At 43.4% G+C, this 20461-nt stretch overlaps 1 protein-coding gene across 1 annotated transcript in view; it reads right to left on the reverse strand.

Annotated features, from left to right (window-relative positions):
• zcchc14 (zinc finger, CCHC domain containing 14) overlaps window positions 1-13037 on the reverse strand; it is a 46987-nt gene extending 33950 nt beyond the window's left edge. The window contains exons 1-2 of the mRNA XM_023983121.2: window positions 11540-13037; window positions 8764-8890 (exon numbers count right to left, since the gene is read on the reverse strand). Coding sequence (XP_023838889.2) covers window positions 8764-8890; window positions 11540-12181 — 769 coding nt within the window. The 5' untranslated portion in view covers window positions 12182-13037. The remainder of the gene's footprint in view (window positions 1-8763; window positions 8891-11539) is intronic.
• Between the last annotated feature and the right edge of the window lie 7424 nt (window positions 13038-20461).

Consider the following 20461-nt stretch of genomic DNA (forward strand, 5'->3'; position numbering starts at 1 on the left):
GCGGCGCCTGTGGGCGTTGGCCAAGCCGCCCATCTGAAGCTATCGGTCACGTACCTTGACCTGCTGAGTGCCCAGCGCGGCGCACAGTAGCCCGCCTGGTGCTGGCTGCCGCCTCGCCGCAACTGGCTGCGTACCGCCTCCCCAATGCCGTCCGGAAAGCCCCCCGCCTCCGTCCTTGTGCCGAGGGCGGTGCTCGCAGGAGACAACGCACCTCAGGCGAGTGCGGGGAGAAGGAACAGTGCATACAGGGCTCTGGAGACGCACAGTAGGCCTGGTGCGTGGTGCGGAACTGGTGGTACCGGGTTGGAACACACACCACTGGTCGATGTGCGGAGAGGAGGAACAGGGCGTACTGGACTCTGGAGACGCGCACAGGAGGCTTGGTGCGTGTGTTGGCACTGGTGGTACTTGGCTGGGAACACGCCCCACTGGGCGAGTGCGAGGGGCTGCCACAGGAGAGCTGGTGCGTGGGGCTGCCACAGCGAGAGCTGGTGCGCTGAGCTGGCACCGGACGTGCAGGGCTAGGGAGGCGCACAGGAGGCCTGGTGCGTGGTGCTGGCACGAGTCTTCCACCAGATCGGCTAGCACGCACACCAGGTACGAGTATTGGGGACGAGCTGACTCAGGTGACATTCAGTCCCCCACTACGCTCTGTCGGGCGGATGTCGGTGCCTCAAACACAAACAAGCACTCCCTCATAATACTCTCTCCTCAATTTCCCCGCATTAGATTCCTTCACAGTCTCCTACTTCACTCCCCCTGCTCACCTCAACATCCACCCCGACTGGCTCCGGTTCCATTCCTCGGCTCCTCACGGTAAGCACGGGGAGCTGGCTCAAGTCTCCTACTTGACCCAGCTACACCCCCCGAGTGCCTCCCCCAATACATTTTTGGGGCTGCCTCTCGTGCTTCCAGCCGCTCTGCCGTGCTAGCTCCTCATACCGGCGCCTATCTGCTTTCGCTGCCTCCAGTTCTGCTTTGGGGCGGCGATATTCCCCCTGCTGTGCCCAGGGTCCTTTGCCGTCTAATACTTCCTCCCAAGTCCAGGAGTCCTGTGTCTTCGGCCGCTGCTGTTGTTGCCGCTGTCCGTTACCACGCTGCTTGGTCCGGTTTTGGTGGGTGGTTCTGTAACGGTTTTCTTCTGTGGACGAAGGAGAGGACCAAAGCGCAGCGTAGCCAATGTTCATCATGTTTAATGAAGACCATAAACTTAAACACTACAAAATACATAAACAACAAAACGTGAAAACCGAAACAGTCCTATCTGGTGCAGAGACACAAAGACGGAAAACAACCACCCACCAAACAGGCTACCTAAATATGGTTCCCAATCAGAGACAATGACTAACACCTGCCTCTGATTGAGAACCATATCAAGCCAAACATAGAAACAGGAAAACTAGACACACAACATAGAATGCCCACTCAGCTCACGTCCTGACCAACACTAAAACAACGAAAACACAAAAGAACTATGGTCAGAACGTGACAGCGACAATGATTGGTTAGTGAGTATTCTCGCACAGGGGTTCCTATATAAAAGCTGGATCCAATTTATGTACCCATCTCCAATATTACATTTCTGTAGGACCTTGAATAGATAGGACAACTCAACTTGGTCAAAGGCCTTTTCGGCGTCAAGAGATATAACGGCAAGGTCCGCATTGGGTAACCTCTGAGAATACATAATGTTGAAGAGGCGCCTGAGATTGAAGAATGAGTTTCTGTTAGGGATAAAGCCGGTCTGGTCCGAATGGACCAATTTGCCAATTAAAGTGCTAAGCCTGTTAGCCAGAGTTTTTGCTAAAATCTTTTGGTCTGTATTAAGGAGGGATATTGGTCTGTATGACCCTACCTCTTCCGGATCTTTACCCTTCTTATGTATAACTGTAATGAATGCTTCATCCAAAGTAGATGGGAGAGCTCCATCCTCATTGGCCTGAACCAACATTTTGTGCAGGTAGGGAGAGAGCATGTTGCTGAATGTTTTATAGAATTCACCAGGGTATCCATCTGGGCCCGGGGTCTTGCCACTCTTTAGAGATTTAATTGTTTCCCTAATTTCTTCAAGAGATATTTCCTTATTCAGGAAGTTAGAATCTTCCTGGTTCAGGGCAGGAAGATTACAGTCCTCCAAAAAGTTTAGCATAATTAAGGGGTTAGGATCCTCTTTAGATGTATATAGAGTCTCATAAAACTGACGGAATCTGTCATTGATGTCTTTGGGGGAAGAGAGTAATTCCCCAGATGCAGACTTAACTTTGTGAATGTAACGGCTTTCCTCTTCCTCCTCTGAGGATGAAGAGTAACAAGGATCGGAGAACCAATGCGCAGCGTGGTAAGTGTTCATGATATTTAATAATAACCAAAACTGAACACTGAATAACAAAACAACAAAGCAACAACCGAAACAGTTCTATCTGGTGCAGACACACAAAGACTGAAAACAACCACCCACAAAACCCAACAGAAAACAGGCTATCTAAATATGGTACCCAATCAGGGACAACGATTGACAGCTGCCTCTGATTGGGAACCATATTTAGGTAGCCTGTTTTCTGTAGTCAAAAGTAGTCAATTCGAGTATAAACATTGTGAACATGAGAGTAAAAGGAGTATTCCCTACCCGTAGGGTTAGCGATCCTCCATATATCAAATAAGTTAGAATTTTTTATGTAGGTATTCAAGAATTCACTTGAATAGGAGGTAGAGGTTCGCCGGGTAGAGGATCTATCCAAATATTGGTCTAGCATTTAAGGTCCCCTCCAATGACCAGGTTAGTATGGGAGATATCTGGAATCAGGGCAAGGACTCTTTTGAAAAAAGAGGGGTTATCAATGTTTGGCCCATAGATATTTAGTAGAGTTACAGAAGTAGAGTGGATCTCTCCTATTACGATCACATAACGACCCTCTTTATCCACAATAGTGGTTTTATGTAGAAAGGGAATTCCTTTCCGTACCAGAATCGCTGTGCCTCTCGTTTTGGCAGAGAAGTTAGAGTGATACACTTGCCCCACCCACCTACATTTAAGTCTGCTATGAGAATTATTTTTCAGATGGGTTTCTTGCAAAAATATAATATCAGACGAGAGTGCTTTCAAGTGGGCTAGGACCTTGCCTCTCTTARTTGGTTYGTTTAAACCCTTGACATTSCAGGAAKTGAATGTAAGCCCCGCCCTCCTCTCGTTTGTAGTTCCTATGGTGGCCTGCATAACATGTAACTCAATAAAAAGGTAAGAAAGCGCACCAAACCATCACGATCAGCATATGTAGCACCTATACCCGAGCAGTATCCAACCAACCGCTCCCCCCTGCAAGCACCTTTACTTCCCACCCTGTTCCCCTACTTTCCCCAACATTTACCCCCCCCCCATCAACCCACCTTTAACAGGCATACACAAATAGGAGAGAAAAAAATGAAAAATAAAAATAATAAACACATTGTCTGGCCGATGCCAAAAAAGCACGTTGCGACCTCGAACAAGAGGTAAAACAAAAATAAAATCCCAACTATACGTTCACCTCTCACTATCCTAGAACTTCTACTAACATATGAACTGAGGAGGCTCCCCCGAATAAAGTGTTCAATTAGCATCTAATAAACATAAACAGAATAAGTTGCAACTTAAACATATTCCGCACTTAAGCGTCATCTTGGGTCAAGCCCTGAGATAAGCAAGATATAGCATCACAAGATTATATTGCTAAGCAATGCCGGTCTAAACATGAACCATCAGCAACCGACATAGACAGCAGTACATTTACATATTGTGGGTTAGGAGATCGGAACAAGGATTTTGCTAAATTAAACGTACCCCCCAATCAACAACAACAAAATATATATATATATATATATATACATATACATACATATACACATATATATACACATACATACACACATTAAAAAAAAATACATATAAAAATATATATTTTAAAAAATATATACATATACACACACACATACATATATACACATACATACATGCATATATACACATACATACCTACATCTACATACACAAACATTCATAATAATCTACACTAATTTAAAATATACACATACATAATACTAAAATGCTAAGAGAAAATAATAATAAAGTACAAATAATAATTATATGTACGCACACCTACACAGACACAAGCACTACAGAGGGCTGGTGGGGATCTAATCGGGAGAGCGGACCACGGCTATGACAAAGGCAGAACAGCAACTTGCTATCCAGGTGTCTGTGTCTGCCCCTTCCCAACCATCACCCCCAGTCCCCCGCAAGCAATAAATAAATGGTATGGTAATAACAATAATGTAAGAATTGAAAAATAAATAACGAAACAAAACAAAAATGGGGGAATATAAGTATATCCATCCGAAAGTGTCAATGATCAAACCTGGAAGGCCTCCCAAATAGGCATCGCTCTGAACACAGCCGGAATGAAAGTGAATTTACTTTAACTTTAAATGAGAGCTCTGACCACCCTCCACAGCATCTTACATGTTCGGTAGCCCTTGCTGAGACCGTTTAATACGGTTTCACCCGTTATGGTATAGTATGGATTCGAATCTATGAGCAGACCCTAACACACAATGACAAGGCACGCTAACCTGTACGGGGGATTGGCGTATATTCCCGGATAAACTTCTCTGCGTCCAAAACCGAGGAGAGACAAATCTTCTCACCGGAAGGCGGGGTAATTCTTAGTCTTGCAGGGAAGAGCAAGGCTGGGCAAAGATGGAGTTTGTAGAGTTTGGTCATGACATTTCTGTAGCCGGCGCGGTGCTTTGCCACATCGGGCGCATAATCCTCATAGACACGGAAGGGGTGTCCTTTATATAACAGGTTGCCTCTCATTCGAGCCTCGCGCAGGATAAGATCCTTGGTCTTGAAACTGTGACAACAGATGATTACTGGGCGAGGACGTTGCCCGGTCCAGGCACTGGGACAAGGGCGCGATGTGCACGGTCCAGCTGGGGATCCGAAGCCAAAACATCCGATCCCATTGCATCCTTCAATAGCTTGGCGAAGAAGTCGGTGGGGCGAGAGCCCGCCTCTACCCCCTCTGCCAGACCAACAACGCGAAGGTTATTACGTCTGGATCGGCCCTCCAGGTCGACCACTTTCACAGAAAGCCTCTGTACACTATCCTGCAATGACGTGCATAGCTTCTCTAACTCGTCGATCCTACCAGCGTTGAATTCAGAAGCTTTCTCAAGGTCCACAATACTCTGGCCCTGCGAAGCAACCGTTCGAATGGTGCTCTCGATTTTGGTGTCCAGTTCAGCAATAGTAGCCTTAAGATCCTCAGCTAAAGCAACACGTAGTTCTCCCAAAGTGTCACGTTGTTACCTGTGCCTTCCGCCATGTCTGTCTCGTTGTTTGGTGTGGAGTAGGCCTCCGATGTGGATTTATTGTCCTTTGGTCATTTATTACTCTGCATTTTCACATAGAAAGTTACAATATTGTATTAGAAAGAAACGTTTGTTGTAAAAAGTGTCATAAAGTAGGTTAAGTTAGATTATTTCGCAAAAAAGTTGCAGGAGCCTCTCACACACAGCCGTTCACTCCAACATGCTAGCTCCGCCCCCCAATAATCAATAATATTTCAACCGGACAAAAGCTTCATCAATAGGAAAGGAGAAACAAGAAAGGCGCGTTCCCGATCAGGCACATGGCTGATGTCTGGAAATTTCCACTGGCCTCTCATTGAAAGTGCTGTATCTCCCTCATTTTTCAGAGTAAAAGCCTGAAACAATGCCTAAAGACTGGCCACATGTAGAAGAAGCCATAGAGCTCGTGAACTGGGTCCTAAGTCTTTGTATGGGGGATAGGCTTTCAATGTAAAAACAGCCTTTCAAAATAATAGTACTTCTTGGTTGGATTTTCCTCGGGTTTTCGCCTGCCATATCAGTTCTGTTATACTCACAGACATTATTTTAACAGTTTTGGAAACTTTAGTGTTTTCTATCCAAATCTACTAATTATATGCATATCCTAGCTTCTGGGCCTGAGTAGCAGGCAGTTTAATTTGGGCACGCTTTTCATCCAAAATTCCAAATTCCCCTACCCTAGTGAAGTTTTAACACCACATTTTGACGTGAGGAGAAAAACACTATTTCACCACCACATGTGAAAATGCAATTCCACATGTGAAAGTGAGATTTTCACGTGTGGAGTTTTATTACATGTGAAACTGCAAATGTGATTTTTACATGTGATTGTTTTTTACATGTGAAGATGCAATTCCACATGTGAAAGTGAGATTTTTGCCCGTTTAATCTTCTTACATGTTTTAGTTTTATTTATTTAGTTTTATTTATTTTCACCAAAGAAAACATGTGATAGACAACAATACAGATCAAAACAAAACTGGGTGCAGGTGTGGTTGGAAGCCCAAGGGCTTAAATGAAAATCATGGGATTGTTTTTTTACATGTAAAAATGCTATTCCACATGTGAAAGTAAGATTTTCACATGAGAAAGTTTTTCACATGTAAAACTGCACATTTCACATATGAGGTGTAAACAAGTTTTTCACATGTAAAACTGCACATTTCACATATGAGGTGTAAACATGTTTTTCTTTTCATATGTGAAAAGGTGGTGTTAACATGTGAACTCTAAATTTAAAAAATGTTTGTTGTTGTTGTAAAGGCAGCCACTCAACCCCCTGCACAGCCCCGTGCCCAGCCAAGCAGCCCCCTGCTGATCCACCAAGCCCCCTCCCCAGCCACCCAGCCCACTGCCCACAGTGCCCATCCACCCAGCCCACTGCCCAGCCACCCAGCCCACTGCCCATCTACCCAGCCCACTGCCCAGACACCCAGCCCACTGCCCAGCCCCCTGTCCAGCCACCCAGCCCACTGCCCACAGTGCCCAGGTACCCAGCCCACTACCACCTTGCCTCTCCCTCAGCACCCTGCCCTGCCCCGTGCCCAGCAGGCAGCAGCTGCTGGAGGCTCCACATGCCTGGTGCCAGACTCGTTAATCCAGGGCATTCTGCCATTCTAACAGATCTGGTTACATATTGCACCCTGTGAAAATACACCATCACACAATAACACACAAAAGTAGATATTCTCTTATGTGCATTATCATCATCTTTCGTGTTGTGTATTATGATAATGACGGCAAAACCAAGATTGCATTACAAAATAATAGTCACTCACCATCTGCATGTTTGAATAACAAGTGCACTCTTGCCACTGTGTGTGTGTGTGCATGTGTGTGTGTGTGCTTGGAGGTATGCTTGCCCTGCTTTGTGCTGCATATGACAGGCATGCAGCCCTGGCCATGAGGTAGTGTAGCTAACTCAGCATTGGGTTACCAGAAAATGAAAGGGCCAATCCTACTGAGTAACCGAGAGACTTGCTCCTTTCAAAGCAATATTAGACCCCAGCTTAACATGCTCCTCTAACTATCAACTCTTTAACCCACTAGCACACTTCAAAAAACTAGCAACCCCCTTAATATTTACACTACGTTCAGATAAAAGACAATCCTGCACACTGACACAGTGTGTGTCTGTGCATATACTTGTGTTCAAAATATGAAATTGTTACAGTACAATCCAGTGACCTGTCACTTCTACCTACAAGATAGTGCAGTGAATCAAAGAAGAAGAGGAATCTAGAATTTAGAACTTCTACTGTACTACCATCTACTGCCTATTTTGAGAACTTTGAAGAAAAGACACATTGCTGAGGTCATCATTTCCCATTCCCCCCCCACCTCCAGACTAAACTTTCCAAAACTGGTGAAGAAAACGTGGCTCGTGAATTACATAACATGTGACCACTCTTGGATTCAACATCTGTGTGTTGGTCCAGCCAACAAGAAAAAAGAGATAGAAAAGAAAGCAGACAACTAAGAAACATACAATATGTATAGCTGTAGTGTCTGGGACCTTCAAATAACGCAATGCAACAGTATCATCCAAATCCAAACAAGCATGGCCCTTTGTGAGTTTGTTTCTTCGTGGGTGTGCATGCGTTCAAGTGTATATTCCAGTCTGTTTATAGCCTCACAGCAAATATTTCAAAAGATTGTACTAAGGAGAAGTAGACAACAGCCTGCTACACTCTGATTGAATAGCATATATACTGTAGTATTCCCCGTCATAACAAATACCTTAATACTAAAGTGATACTCTAGTAGAGTAAAGGTTGTAAACATCATTCCACATAGCAGTAGAAGTGTTCAGTCGTGTGTGAGAGGTACAGTATGTACAGTGTAAAGGAGTGGTTGAAAAATGAGAGAATGAGAAGTGTGAAACAGAGGATGATGGCAGATTCCTGCAGCAGCTGCTCCATCCGGACCAGAGCAGCGTAGCAATGTGTAAAACATAACACTGATGCCCTTCACTGCACCACGGCGCAGCCTCAGATTGAGAACTAGATATATGACCATCTTTCTCCCTTCCCAATCTGATAGGGGGAGGGCAGTACGGCAAGCATGCCTCCACATTCCTCAATGAGCCTGGTTTGTCGATTTCGGTGTTTCAGCGTGTGGTTTCTTGTTCTGGGTGCATGTGTGAGTGTCTGGCACAAACTGAACTGCTTATTCTAAAGACACGTACTGAATGACTGACAAAGTATTACCTTTGAACTCAAGATTCCCATACTAGTGTGTGACGTTGTTGGAGAGAACCTTGACCCTTACTGTCACCGGGATGTCCTGTCCTGTCTCGTACGCAGACAGGGTAGATAAGTGTGACAGATTTCTGTGTACCATATAAGTATGTCAGAGCAAAGTTCTGTGTCTCACCTTTGCTCGGTTTCCCAACATGCACCTTGACTGGCAGCTCCTTGCATGAGAGAGATGTCATGTGAGGCATGGGTTCTTGACCAATCCCCTCGTCCACTCGCCCTGCCCCGTCCTCTCGGTGCGGTGTCTGTGAAACAGGGGTCAAAGCTCAGGTCAAGTAGTCAGAGGTTAATATCATGGTCAGAAGTAGTTAGAAGTTTACGGATCTGTAATCTTCCAGCACCTTGACAGCCTTTTCAGACTGTCTCACACATTCTACCATAACTCAAAGAGGTAAGAGACAGGGTCACACATACATTTTTCAAAATCACTGAAATCATTTGAAAATGACGTCTGTTGACCTCATAGGGTGTCATTTTCTCAGGTATTTTTCTCTTTTTAACTACAGAACATAGAAAACCACTGTTTTCACATAGAAAATGGTATGGTGCTGGAGATACTGAATATGGATGATGAGGTGATGAAGTGCCCTTTTAAGAGATGGAAAGCTGTCATTAGTTAAAGGTTCCCACGAATATGACAGCTGGTCTTTCACAAAATGTTAGAGCTCTTTCACAGTAGTCTATATTGTCTTAAGAGTTACACGTTATGACCATTGACAGTGGGCATTGACACACTAAGCAGGCCTGCAGGTGTCTGTCCTGCTTGCTCTGTGATTAGGTACCTTGAAAAGTTGTCAAGAAGACAGCTAGGGGAGAGTAATAGCTACTGTTACTCTAAACACTTGTCTGTACAACTAACCAGCTTCCTGGAAAGGTGAGCCGTTGTTAGGTGGTCTACTCTTATGTTATTTCAGGACAATTTATCCTGCTCATCTTTACTTGTATATGCCTAGTAATCTTACTGCTTCAGTAATAATTGACCGGTAAAATGTATTTTCTAGAGTTGTGCAGTTCAAACTGATTGGTCATGGGAATGGCTTGATTCCAAACCGAATGTGTATACAGTTGTGTCTTTCTTTCCTTTTTGAAGCACTCTCAGTGGTGAGGCTGATGTGTTTAACAGCAGAGGTCATGCAGCACACATGCTCACCCAAGCAGCAACAGAAACACACACAGACAAGCTCTGAAACCAATTAAGTATGCTTTACAGTCTGCTACTGCCACATCCGCATCCACTCCTGACAAATCTGCTATTTTTCATGAGGAAAAGGGGAAATCCTGCTGTTAGGAGAGATGCTAGCTGGATGAGCTGAGGTTTAGAACTGAAATGGGCATGACAGTGGCAAAGGTCCTGGCAGATAACATACTGAAACACCGCTAAGGAGTTCCTCTTGCCTTTTTTCCTGAAGGCTTAAACCCCAAATAAAGTAGTACATTATCTAATAACAAATGTGTGAGTTTTTTTTTTTTAATTCATTGACTTTCTTCTCATCACCCATCACCATAAGTTTATAATTTACTGAATGATTAATATGTGAGTGTGGTTATTATTTCATGTCTGGTTGGGTTAGGGTGACCGTAAAGGCTTCTTCTTTGAACAGTCAGAGAGAGCAGCAATCAGAGCGTCCTGGTGATTCACCGGAGGGTTGAGTCTCTCTCACACAGGGTTGATTTCAGTGTTGAGAAATGTGCTGGCCTGCAGTTAACGGAGGCCAAGACCAAAACAACACTAAATACAACCAACCACTTTCCTTTGAGCAGTCAGGGTACTTTCCTCTCAGCCACGAGTTTGAACGGCCCTGTGTTTGTCTGCTGTGTGTCTCTGTGTGTCTAAACCAATGACAAACAGGCCTTCGTAGTGATCCTAAACCTGTGTGCCAATGTGTTCAAATCCAACTGATGGTTTACGATTCATTTTTAATTTGTAACATTATATTTGGCCTTTTAAGTGTTCCTTACTCTCTTTCTCACACACGCCCGTGCAGACACGCATATGCACATACGCACACACACGTACACACGTACACACACACATTTTCAGATGTATCTAGAGGTTGTTTTTTGTAAATAATAATATTCCTGATGTTTGTCAAAAGCCCCTTAAACTGTCATAACATCATTCATAACGTTTTGCAATCCATCTTAAAACCAAAGAACGCTGTATATTTTGTTAACAAGGAAGACGTGGTTTCCTATTCCCACATTGCTATGTTGACATCCGGTTCTCCAGAGAAGTAAAAGTAATGCTGAATCTACAGGCAGACATTGTGAGTGAATGTTCAGGACAACCGACAGACATGCCCCTGGGGGACCAGTGAAAAACATGTTTGTTTAGTTAAATGAATTCCTTTCAGGTCACTTTCCTTAGAGTTTGTCTCAACCTGACCTGGAAACAGGGGAAGCGCTATAACGTTATCACCCCCTCCCTACTTTTGGAAAAACACACACAAGTAAAAGGAGCAGGCGTATTACAGTGTTCTTACCGTGTAACAATACTCTATTCTCAATCGGTTATAAATAATGTAGGCCTACAGTGTAACCACAAAACATTTTCCTTCATATGATCTTCTCATACCAAAGAGGGTACAGAGCTGTCCCACAAGATGCATTTGTGAAGGATGTGAAGGCCCTTGTACAGCATCACTACCAGAACTAGCGGACTAAACTCCACTCCATGTAGTGGAGTTTAGACCACTATACCAGAACCTGGACAGTGTTGGGAGCTGTTGAATGACTATGGTTGGCCTCCTAGCACTGGCACTCACTAACTCTTTTGCTTGTTAGGTATCCTACAACTTTGTGTTTTGGATGGCTGCTCAAACTTGGAAGTGGCACAAGACCATTCATATATATAGCCATCAAGTAAGTGACAACAGGGACAATATATTACCTACCTTATGACAACATGGACACCCAGCCTGACTGGAGTTGAGGGTGGGCGCAGTGATGTAGGTAGGGATGCTAGTGGCGGGAGACAGGGTGGCCAGCGCGCCAGTCCCGACGCAGCCTCCAGTCCCGGCCTGCTGCTCTCCACAGGTGACCTGCAGGATCTCCTGGATCTGGGTCAGCTCCTGTCTTAGCACCTGTTTCTGGTGAAAGCTGAACGCCGGATGATTGGATGCCATGGTGAAGAGGAGAAGGAACTGCTCCCCCGTTCGTCCATCGTTGAGCTGCAGGCCATAGTTGTTGATGACGCTGTCGATGTGCGTGAGCGTTCGGAAGAGAACACCCGCCGCATCTCGGTTGTCCGAGTTGAGAAGTGCGAGGGAGATGAGCAGCTTGCTCCTCACGACGTCGTCCGTGATGTTGGTAAGGTTCGAGAGGTCAGCAGGGTTGTTGGCTTTGATCTCGGCGTCCCTGAGGGAGTGATAGTCCTTGCGGGCTAAGTCTTCCAAGCATGACCCGAGGAAGCGTAGTTCGATTGGAACACAGAGGTCCAAAAGCCCACAAAGGAACTCAGCTCTCTGGGCCGAGTTCAATATCGAGAACCAGTGGTAGACCCCTTCCCTTTGAACGGAGCACCGATTTTCTACCATTTTAACAGCAACTCACAAATTTAAAACATGTATTATTTTGTTGATAGTAATTAGGCCTAAAAATAATAAAATGACAACACTAAAATGAGTTAGCCAAAACTCCATCTAGGCCCTACTATAACAAACTTAAAACAAAAGAGTGCAGCAATTCGGGTGCCGGAACAGTTACTTTGTGAACGTTCACCTGGCGCTGGTTATTCTTTTGACAAAAATCCTATTCAATGTATCCAGGACTACTTGAGTTTTCGGAAACAGAAGTTGGGCCTACCGCACGCCCGCTTTATTTGTTTACAGGCCAGTCGCAACATTGTTGAAATGTGCATCCAAAACGTTGTTCAGGTGAAACTCTATAAACAAAAGCATGAGTCTATGTTTACTGTACTGCGAGGCTCAGCGTAGTGCCAACTCTCCAGTCATCCAGGTTTTCTCTGCCAGCCCCCGGAGGTCCCCACGTCAATCGATTATGGAACAGAGCATGCACATTCCTCCATGAAGTAGATTGAAATGAAAAATAGCATATAAGTATTACACGGAGAGATACTTTACTTCCAGTGTCAGAGGAGCCACTCTCTGATTTCCCTCTGTAAAACAATACTTTTCGATGGGAATCCGCATGGCATTCGTTGAACTTCTGAGAGCGTCGGCTAATAAACAAGACCATAAACTGTATGTATGAACTGCATCCAGCTACCTTAGTGTTAAAGTTTAAACGTAAACTATTTAGTTAAATCCTATTGGTCGTAAGCATAACAAGTGGCGCATGCAGATTTGTTCCAAAGAAATAACGACAAGGATTATATTTTCGTTAAACAGTCCGTAGCTTTTTCGAAATGCAATTCAAGAAATACGCCCACTCCCTTCCATTCTGTCATAACCCTGAAATCGAGAAAAACAGCTGTGTGATACATTATCCCAAACTATGCCAGATAAGCCCATTAACCGAAAAATATCCACTTCGATTGGGTGAACATCTTGTCAGTAATCCCAGCTAATGGTGTGATTGGTCAGAAAAGTATCCGCACTACACATCTTTTTCATATGCGCTCATACATACAACTCTCCGATTTGGTCAACGAGGTACTGTACTTTTTAAAGAGCAAGTCACCCTCTAAAGCCTAGGATTTCAGGAAGTGTATTGTTTTAAAGACATATGCATATGGCATCTTTTGTCATCAAATATATTTTCAAACTAATATTAGTCAAAGACGAGCAGCAGAAAAGAGAGAGCAGAACAGTGATGAAGTTTGGGAACTTCTGGAATTTCCATTTCCATAGCGTCACTCTGGATGTGTGCATTGTTTGGTGCATGGCCTTTATTTTACAGTAGATCTGTACTCTAGCTTGTTCTGACTATGGCGTAAAAAAAAGAGAAATACACTACATGAGAAATACACTACATGAGAAATACACTACAAGAGAAATACACTACATGACCGAAAGTATGTGGAAACTTTCTCTTCGAAACATCATTCCTAAATCTTGGGCATTAATATGTAGTTAGTTCCCCTTTTGCTGCTATAACAGCCTCCACTCTTCTGGGAAGGTGGTTCCCAAACTCAGTGGTTCCCAAACTTTTTATAGTCCCCTACCCCTTCAAACATTTAACCTCCAGCTGCATACCCCCTCTAGCATCAGGGTCAGCGCACTCTCAAATGTTGTTTTTTGCAATCATTGTAAGCCTGCCACACACACACTATACAATACATTTATTAAACATAAGAATGAGTGTGAGTTTTTGTCCCAACCCAGCTCGTGGGACGTGACAAAGAGCGCTTATAGAACCACGGCACAAATAATAATATAATAATAATCAATAATTTTTCTCTTTATTTAGCCATCTTACATATAAAACCTTATTTGTTCATCAAAAATGGTGAATAACTCACCACAGGTTAATAAGAAGGGTATGCTTGAAAGGATGCACATAACTCTGCAATGTTGGGTTGTATTGGAGAGAGTCTCAGTCTTAAATCATTTCCTCACACTATCTGTGCCTGTATTTAGTTTTCATGCTAGAGAGGGCAGAGAATCCACTCTCACGTAGGTACGTGGTTATGAAGGGCATGAGTGTCTTAACAGCGCGATTTGCCAAGGCATGAAATCTATCCAGAAATCTGGCAGTGGCTTCTGATTAAATTCAATTGTCACAGAACCGCTTGTTGCAATTTCGATGAGGCTCTCTTGTTCAGATGTCGGTAAGTGGACTGGAGGTAGGGCATGAAAGGGATAACAAATCCAGTTGTTTGTGTCGTCCGTTTTGGGAAAGTACCTGCGTAATTGTGTACCTAACTCACTCAGGTGCTTCACCATATTACATTTGACATTTTCCATAAGCTTGACTGCATTTGCAAACAATAAATCATACAATGATGGAAAGACCTGTGTGTTGTCCTTATTAATACAGATAGAGATGTGCTCCAACCTCTTAATCATAGCCTCAATTTTTCCCGCACATTGAATATAGTTGCGGAGAGTCCCTGTAATCATAGAGAAAAAACATCACCCAGATAGGCCAGTCGTGTGAGAAACTCGTCATCATGCAAGTGGTCAGACAAGTGAAAATTATGTTCAGTAAAGCTTGTCCCTCAATTTATAAAAATGTGTCAATACTTTGCCCCTTGATAACCAGCGCACTTCTGTAGGTTATAAAATCGTTACATGGTCGTTGCCCATATCATTGCATAATGCAGAAAATACACGAGAGTTCACAGGCATTGCTTGACAAAGTTAACCATTTTCACTGTAGTGTCCAAAATGTCTTTCAAGCTGTCAGGCATTCCCTTGGCAGCAAGAGCCTCTCGGTGCTGCAGTGTACCAAAGTGGTGTCGGGAGCAACTGCTTACACACACGTTGCCACTCCACTATGTCTCCCTGTCATGGCTTTTGCTCCATCAGTACAGATACCAACACAGCTTGACCACCAAAGTCCATTTGATGTCACAAAGCTGTCCAGTATTTTTTAAATATCCTCTCATGTTGTCCTGATTTGTCCTGACACCAGGAGCTGTGCCAGGCCCGCCACGTCTGTTGACTCATCCAGCTGTAACGCATATAATTCACTGGCTTGTATGCAAAGCAGTAATTGTTTCAAAACGTCTCCTGCCATGTCACTGATGAGTCATGAAACAGTGTTGTTTGATGAATGCATTGTCTGTATAGTTTTTTTGGCCTTTTCCCCCAGCATTGTCCCAGCCATATCCGCGGCAGTAGGAAGAATTAAGTCCTCCACAATAGAATGGGGCTTGCCTGTCCTAGCCATTCAGTAGCTCACCACATAAGACGCTTCTAGACCATTCTTATTAATGGTATCTGTTGCTTTTATACATGTCTTACTACTAGAAAGTCACCTTTTTTCTTGCTCAAAAAACTCATGTGGCATATTTTTCAAATTGTCATTTTCGTTTCTAAATGTCTGCGATATAAATGTACTGTTTGAAAATGTGATTTAAAAAAAAAAAAATATGTAAAAAGAAAAATATTTTAAAATGTGAATCACATTTTTATTTGGCATACCCCCGACAGCATTGTGCATGCCTCTGGGGGTACCCCAGTTTGGAAACACCTGCACTACATGATGGAACATTGCTGTGGGGACTTGCTTCCATTCAGCCACAAGAGCATTCGTGAGATCGGGCACTGATGTTGGGCAATTAGGCCTGGTTCGCAGTCGGCGTTCCAATTCATCCCAAAGGTGTTCGATGGGGTTGAGGTCAAGGCTCTGTGCAGGCTAGTCTAGTTCTTCCACACTGATCTCGACAAACAATTTCTGTATGAACCTCGCTTTCCCCAAACTGCTGTCACAAAGTTGGAAGCACACAGTCGTCTAGTATGTCATGGTATGCAGTAGCGTTAAGATTTCCATTCACTGGAACTAAGGGGCCTAGCCCAAACCATAAAAAAACAGCCCCAGACCATTATTCCTCCTCTACCAAACTTTACAGTTGGCAATATGCATCGGGGCAGGTAGCGTTCTCCTTGCATCCGCCAAACCCAGATTCGTCCGTGGGATTGCCAGATGGTGAAGCGTGATTCATCACTCAAGAGAACGCATTTCCACTGCTCCAGAGTCCAATGGCGGTGAGCTTACACGACTCCAGCCAATGCTTGGCATTGCGCGTGGTGATCTTAGGCTTGTGTGCGGCTGCTCTGCCATGAAAACCAATTTCATGAAGTTCCCGACAAATTGTTATTGTGCTGACGTTGCTTCCAGAGGCAGTTTGAACTCGGTAGTGAGTGTTGCAACCAAGGACAAATTATTTCTCTGTGCTACACACTTCAGCACTCGGCAGTCCCGTTCTGTGAGGTTGTGTGGCCTACTACTTCGCGGCAGAGCCATTGTTGCTCCTAGACGTTTCCACTTCACAATAACAGCACTTACAGTTGACCGCGGAAGCTCTAGCACGGCAGAAATTTGACAAACTGACTAGTTGGAAAGGTGGTATCCTATGACAGTGCCGCGTTGAAATTCACTGAGCTCTTCAGTAAGGCCATTTGATTGCCAACATTTGTCTATGGAGATTGCATGGCTGTGAGATTGCATGGCCTTGACCTCATAGCAGATTGACATTTATTCTCATGAGTCCTGTCCTGGAGGCAGAACTGACCCACTGGGCAAAAACTGATTGAATCAACATCATTTCCACGTAATTTTAACCCCCCAAAAATCAATATGATGATGTTAAATCAACATTGAAAACTAGTTGGATTTACACCAGTCATCATTGTAAGGGCATTTCGTCTTTTTTTCACCTAGCTTTTAACCTAAATCCAATGGTATTGTGAAATGTTTTGTTGATTTTACTTCAAACTCACAATTATTGAAAACTCAACACAATGTAAATCAAAACTAGAAGGTGAACAGTTGACACTACAGATGCATCAAAGCTGGGACTGAGAGACTGAAAAACAGCTTCTATCTCCAGGCAATCAGACTGTTAAATAGATACCACTAGCCAGCTTCAACCCAGTACTCAAACCTGCACCTTAGAAACTACTACCACATTTACATAGTCATTGAACACTTTAATAATGTTTACATACTGTTTTGCCCACTTCAAATGTATATACTGTATCCTAGAAAAGACTCATACTATATATCTACTGCTGTACAAACATTTTCTATTAATGTACTGTCCATGTCTATACACGCCATCATCTACATATACAGTGCTTTTGGAAAGTATTCAGATCCCTTGACTTTTTCCACATTTTGTTACAATACAGCCTTATTCAAAAATTGATTAAATAGTTTTTTTCCCTCATCAATCTACACACAATATCCCATAATGACAAACAAAAATTGTTTTTTCGATTTTTTTTGCAAATGTATAAAAACACACAGAAATATCACATTTACATAAGTATTCAGACTCTTTACTCAGTACTTTGTTGAAGCACCTTTGGCAGCGATTACAGCCTCAACTATTCTTGGGTATGATCCTACAATCTTGGCACACCTGTATTTGTGGAGTTTCTCCCATTCTTCTCTGCAGATCCTCTCACGAGCTGTCAGGTTGGATGAGGAGCGTCGCTGCACAGCTATTTTCAAGTCTCTCCAAAGATATTCGATCGGGTTCAAGTCCGGGCTCTGGCTGGGCCACTCAAGGACATTCAGAGACTTGTCCCGAAGCAACTACTGCGTTGTCATGGCTGTGTGCTTAGGGTTGTTGTCCTGTTGGAAGGTGAACCTTCGCCCCAGTCTGAGGTCCTGAGCGCTCTGGAGCAGGTTTTCATCAAGGATCTCTCTGTACTTTGCATCGTTAATCTTTCCCTCGATCCTGACTAGTCTCCCAGTCCCTGCCGCTGAAAAACATCCCCACAGCATGATGCTGCCACCACCATGATTTCACCATAGGGATGGTGCCAGGTTTCCACCAGACGTGACCCTTGGCATTCAGGCCAAAGAGTTCAATCTTGGTTTCATCAGACCAGAGAATCTTGTTTCTCAAGGTCTGAGAGTCCTTTAGGTGCCTTTTGGCAAACTCCAAAGGGGCTGTCATATGAATTTCCAAAGGGGCTGTCATAAGAATTTCCAAAGGGGCTGTCATAAGAATTTTACGTGAGGAGTTGCTTCTGTCTGGCCACTCTACCATAAAGGCCTGATTGGTGGAGTGCTGCAGAGATGGTTGTCCTTCTGGAAGGTTCACCCATCTCCACAGAGGAACTCTAGAGCGACCATCGGGTTCTTGGACACCTCCCTGACCAATGCCCTTCTCCCCCGATTGCTCAGTTCGGCCGGCCGGCAAGCTCTAGAAAGAGTTTTGGTGGTTCCAAACTTCTTCCATTTAAGAATGATGGAGGGCACTGTGTTCTTGGGGATCTTCAATGCTGCAGAAATGTTTTGGTACCCTTCCCCAGATCTGTGCCTCGACGCAATCCGGTCTCTGAGCTCTACGGACAATTCCTTCAACCTCATGCCTTGGTTTTTGGTCTTACTGTCAACTGTGGGGCCTTAGATAGACAGGTGTGTGTGCCTTTCCAAATCATGTCTGATCAATTGAATTTAACACAGGTGGACTCCAATCAAGTTGTAGAAACATCTCAAGGATTATCAATGGAAACAGGATGCACCAGAGCTCAATTTCGAGTCTCATAGCAAAGGGTCTGAATACTTATATAAATAAGTTATTTCTGTATTTAAAAAAAAAAACATTTGCAAACATTTCTAAAAACTTGTTTTTGCTTTGTCATTATGGTATATTGTGTGTAGATTGATGAGGAAAACATGTATTTAAGTAAGGCTGTAATATAACAAAATGTGGAAAAAGGGAAGGGGTCTGAATACTTTCCGAATGCACTGTATATTTATATTCAGGAGTCTGACATTGCTTGCTTTAATATTAATATATTTCTTAATTCCTTAGCCTACTTTTTAGTTTGGGGATTTGCGTGTATTGTTATTACTGCACTGTTGGAGCATAAGCATTTCGCTACAACTGTGATAACATCTGCAAAATATGTGTATGCAACCTATAAAATTTGATTTGATTTGAACTTTCTGTGCCCAGTCTGTGCCCAGTTGGGCGCGATTTCCCCTTAATTCGGCCAGCTGCAAAGTCTAAATTGGCTATATTGTAAAAATTCATTAAAACTAAAATGTGGTTTTTGGTCTTAATTTAAGGTTAGGATTAGGCATTAGGGTTAGCATTGTGGTTAAGGGTATGGTTATATTTAAAATCAGATTTGAGGACTTTGTGTCTGTGCCAGCTAGTGACCACTCTGCAGAGCTGCCTCCAGAACAAGATTCACAACGATAAACCCTAACCTGCAACCTCATACAGGCTGTAATCATAAACATTGAGTGCTATTTGCATATGGTAATCTTGAATTTCACCTAATGAGAATTTCATGTTTTCTGAGCTTGTTGTAAGGCTTTTTTTACCTCTTATACATGACCTTGCACTTCCCATAAATAACCAGTAGATGTCCACATTAGTTAATGCTTTGATGCACTGTAGTACCAATAGCCTGATTTGGCAGCACACACACACACTCTCTGGTTAAAACCTCTTAAGATTGAACCCTTTTTTGAAAATGTTGCCTAAAATGACATACCCAAATCTAACTGCCTCTAGCTCAGGACCTGAAGCAAAGATATGAATATTCTTGATAACATTTGAAAGGAAACACTTTGAAGTTTGTGGAAATGTTAAATGAATGTAGGAAAATATAACACATTAGATCTGGTAAAAGATAATACAAAGGAAAAAACATGCGTTTAAAAAAAGAAATGATGTTGGCCACTAGATGGCAGCAGTGTATGTGTAACGTTTTAGACTGCTCCAACGAACCATTGCATTTCTGTTCAAAATTTTGTATCAAGACTGCCCAAATGTGCCTAATTGGTTTATTAATAACTTTTCAAGTTCATAACTGTGCACTCTCCTCAAACAACAGCATGATAATATTTCACTGTAATAGCTACTGTAAATTGGACAGTGCAGTTAGATTAACAAGAATTTAAGCTTTCTGACAATATAATATATGAATATGTCCTGGGAAATATTCTTGTTACTTACAACCTTATGCTAATCGCATTAGCCTACGTTAGCTCAACCGTCCCGTGGGTGACCCAGCGATCCTGTAGAGCAGTGGTTCCCAAACTTTTTATAGTCCCGTACCCCTCCAAACATTCAACCTCCAGCTGCATACCCCCTATAGCACCAGGGTCAGCGCACTCTCAAATGTTGTTTATTGCCATCATTGTAAGCCTGCCACACACACACTATACGATATATTTATTAAACATAAGAATGAGTGTGAGTTTTTGTCACAACCCGG

This window comes from Salvelinus sp. IW2-2015, linkage group LG4q.1:29 (assembly GCF_002910315.2).
Source record: "Salvelinus sp. IW2-2015 linkage group LG4q.1:29, ASM291031v2, whole genome shotgun sequence".
NCBI classification, from domain to species: Eukaryota; Metazoa; Chordata; class Actinopteri; order Salmoniformes; family Salmonidae; genus Salvelinus; species Salvelinus sp. IW2-2015.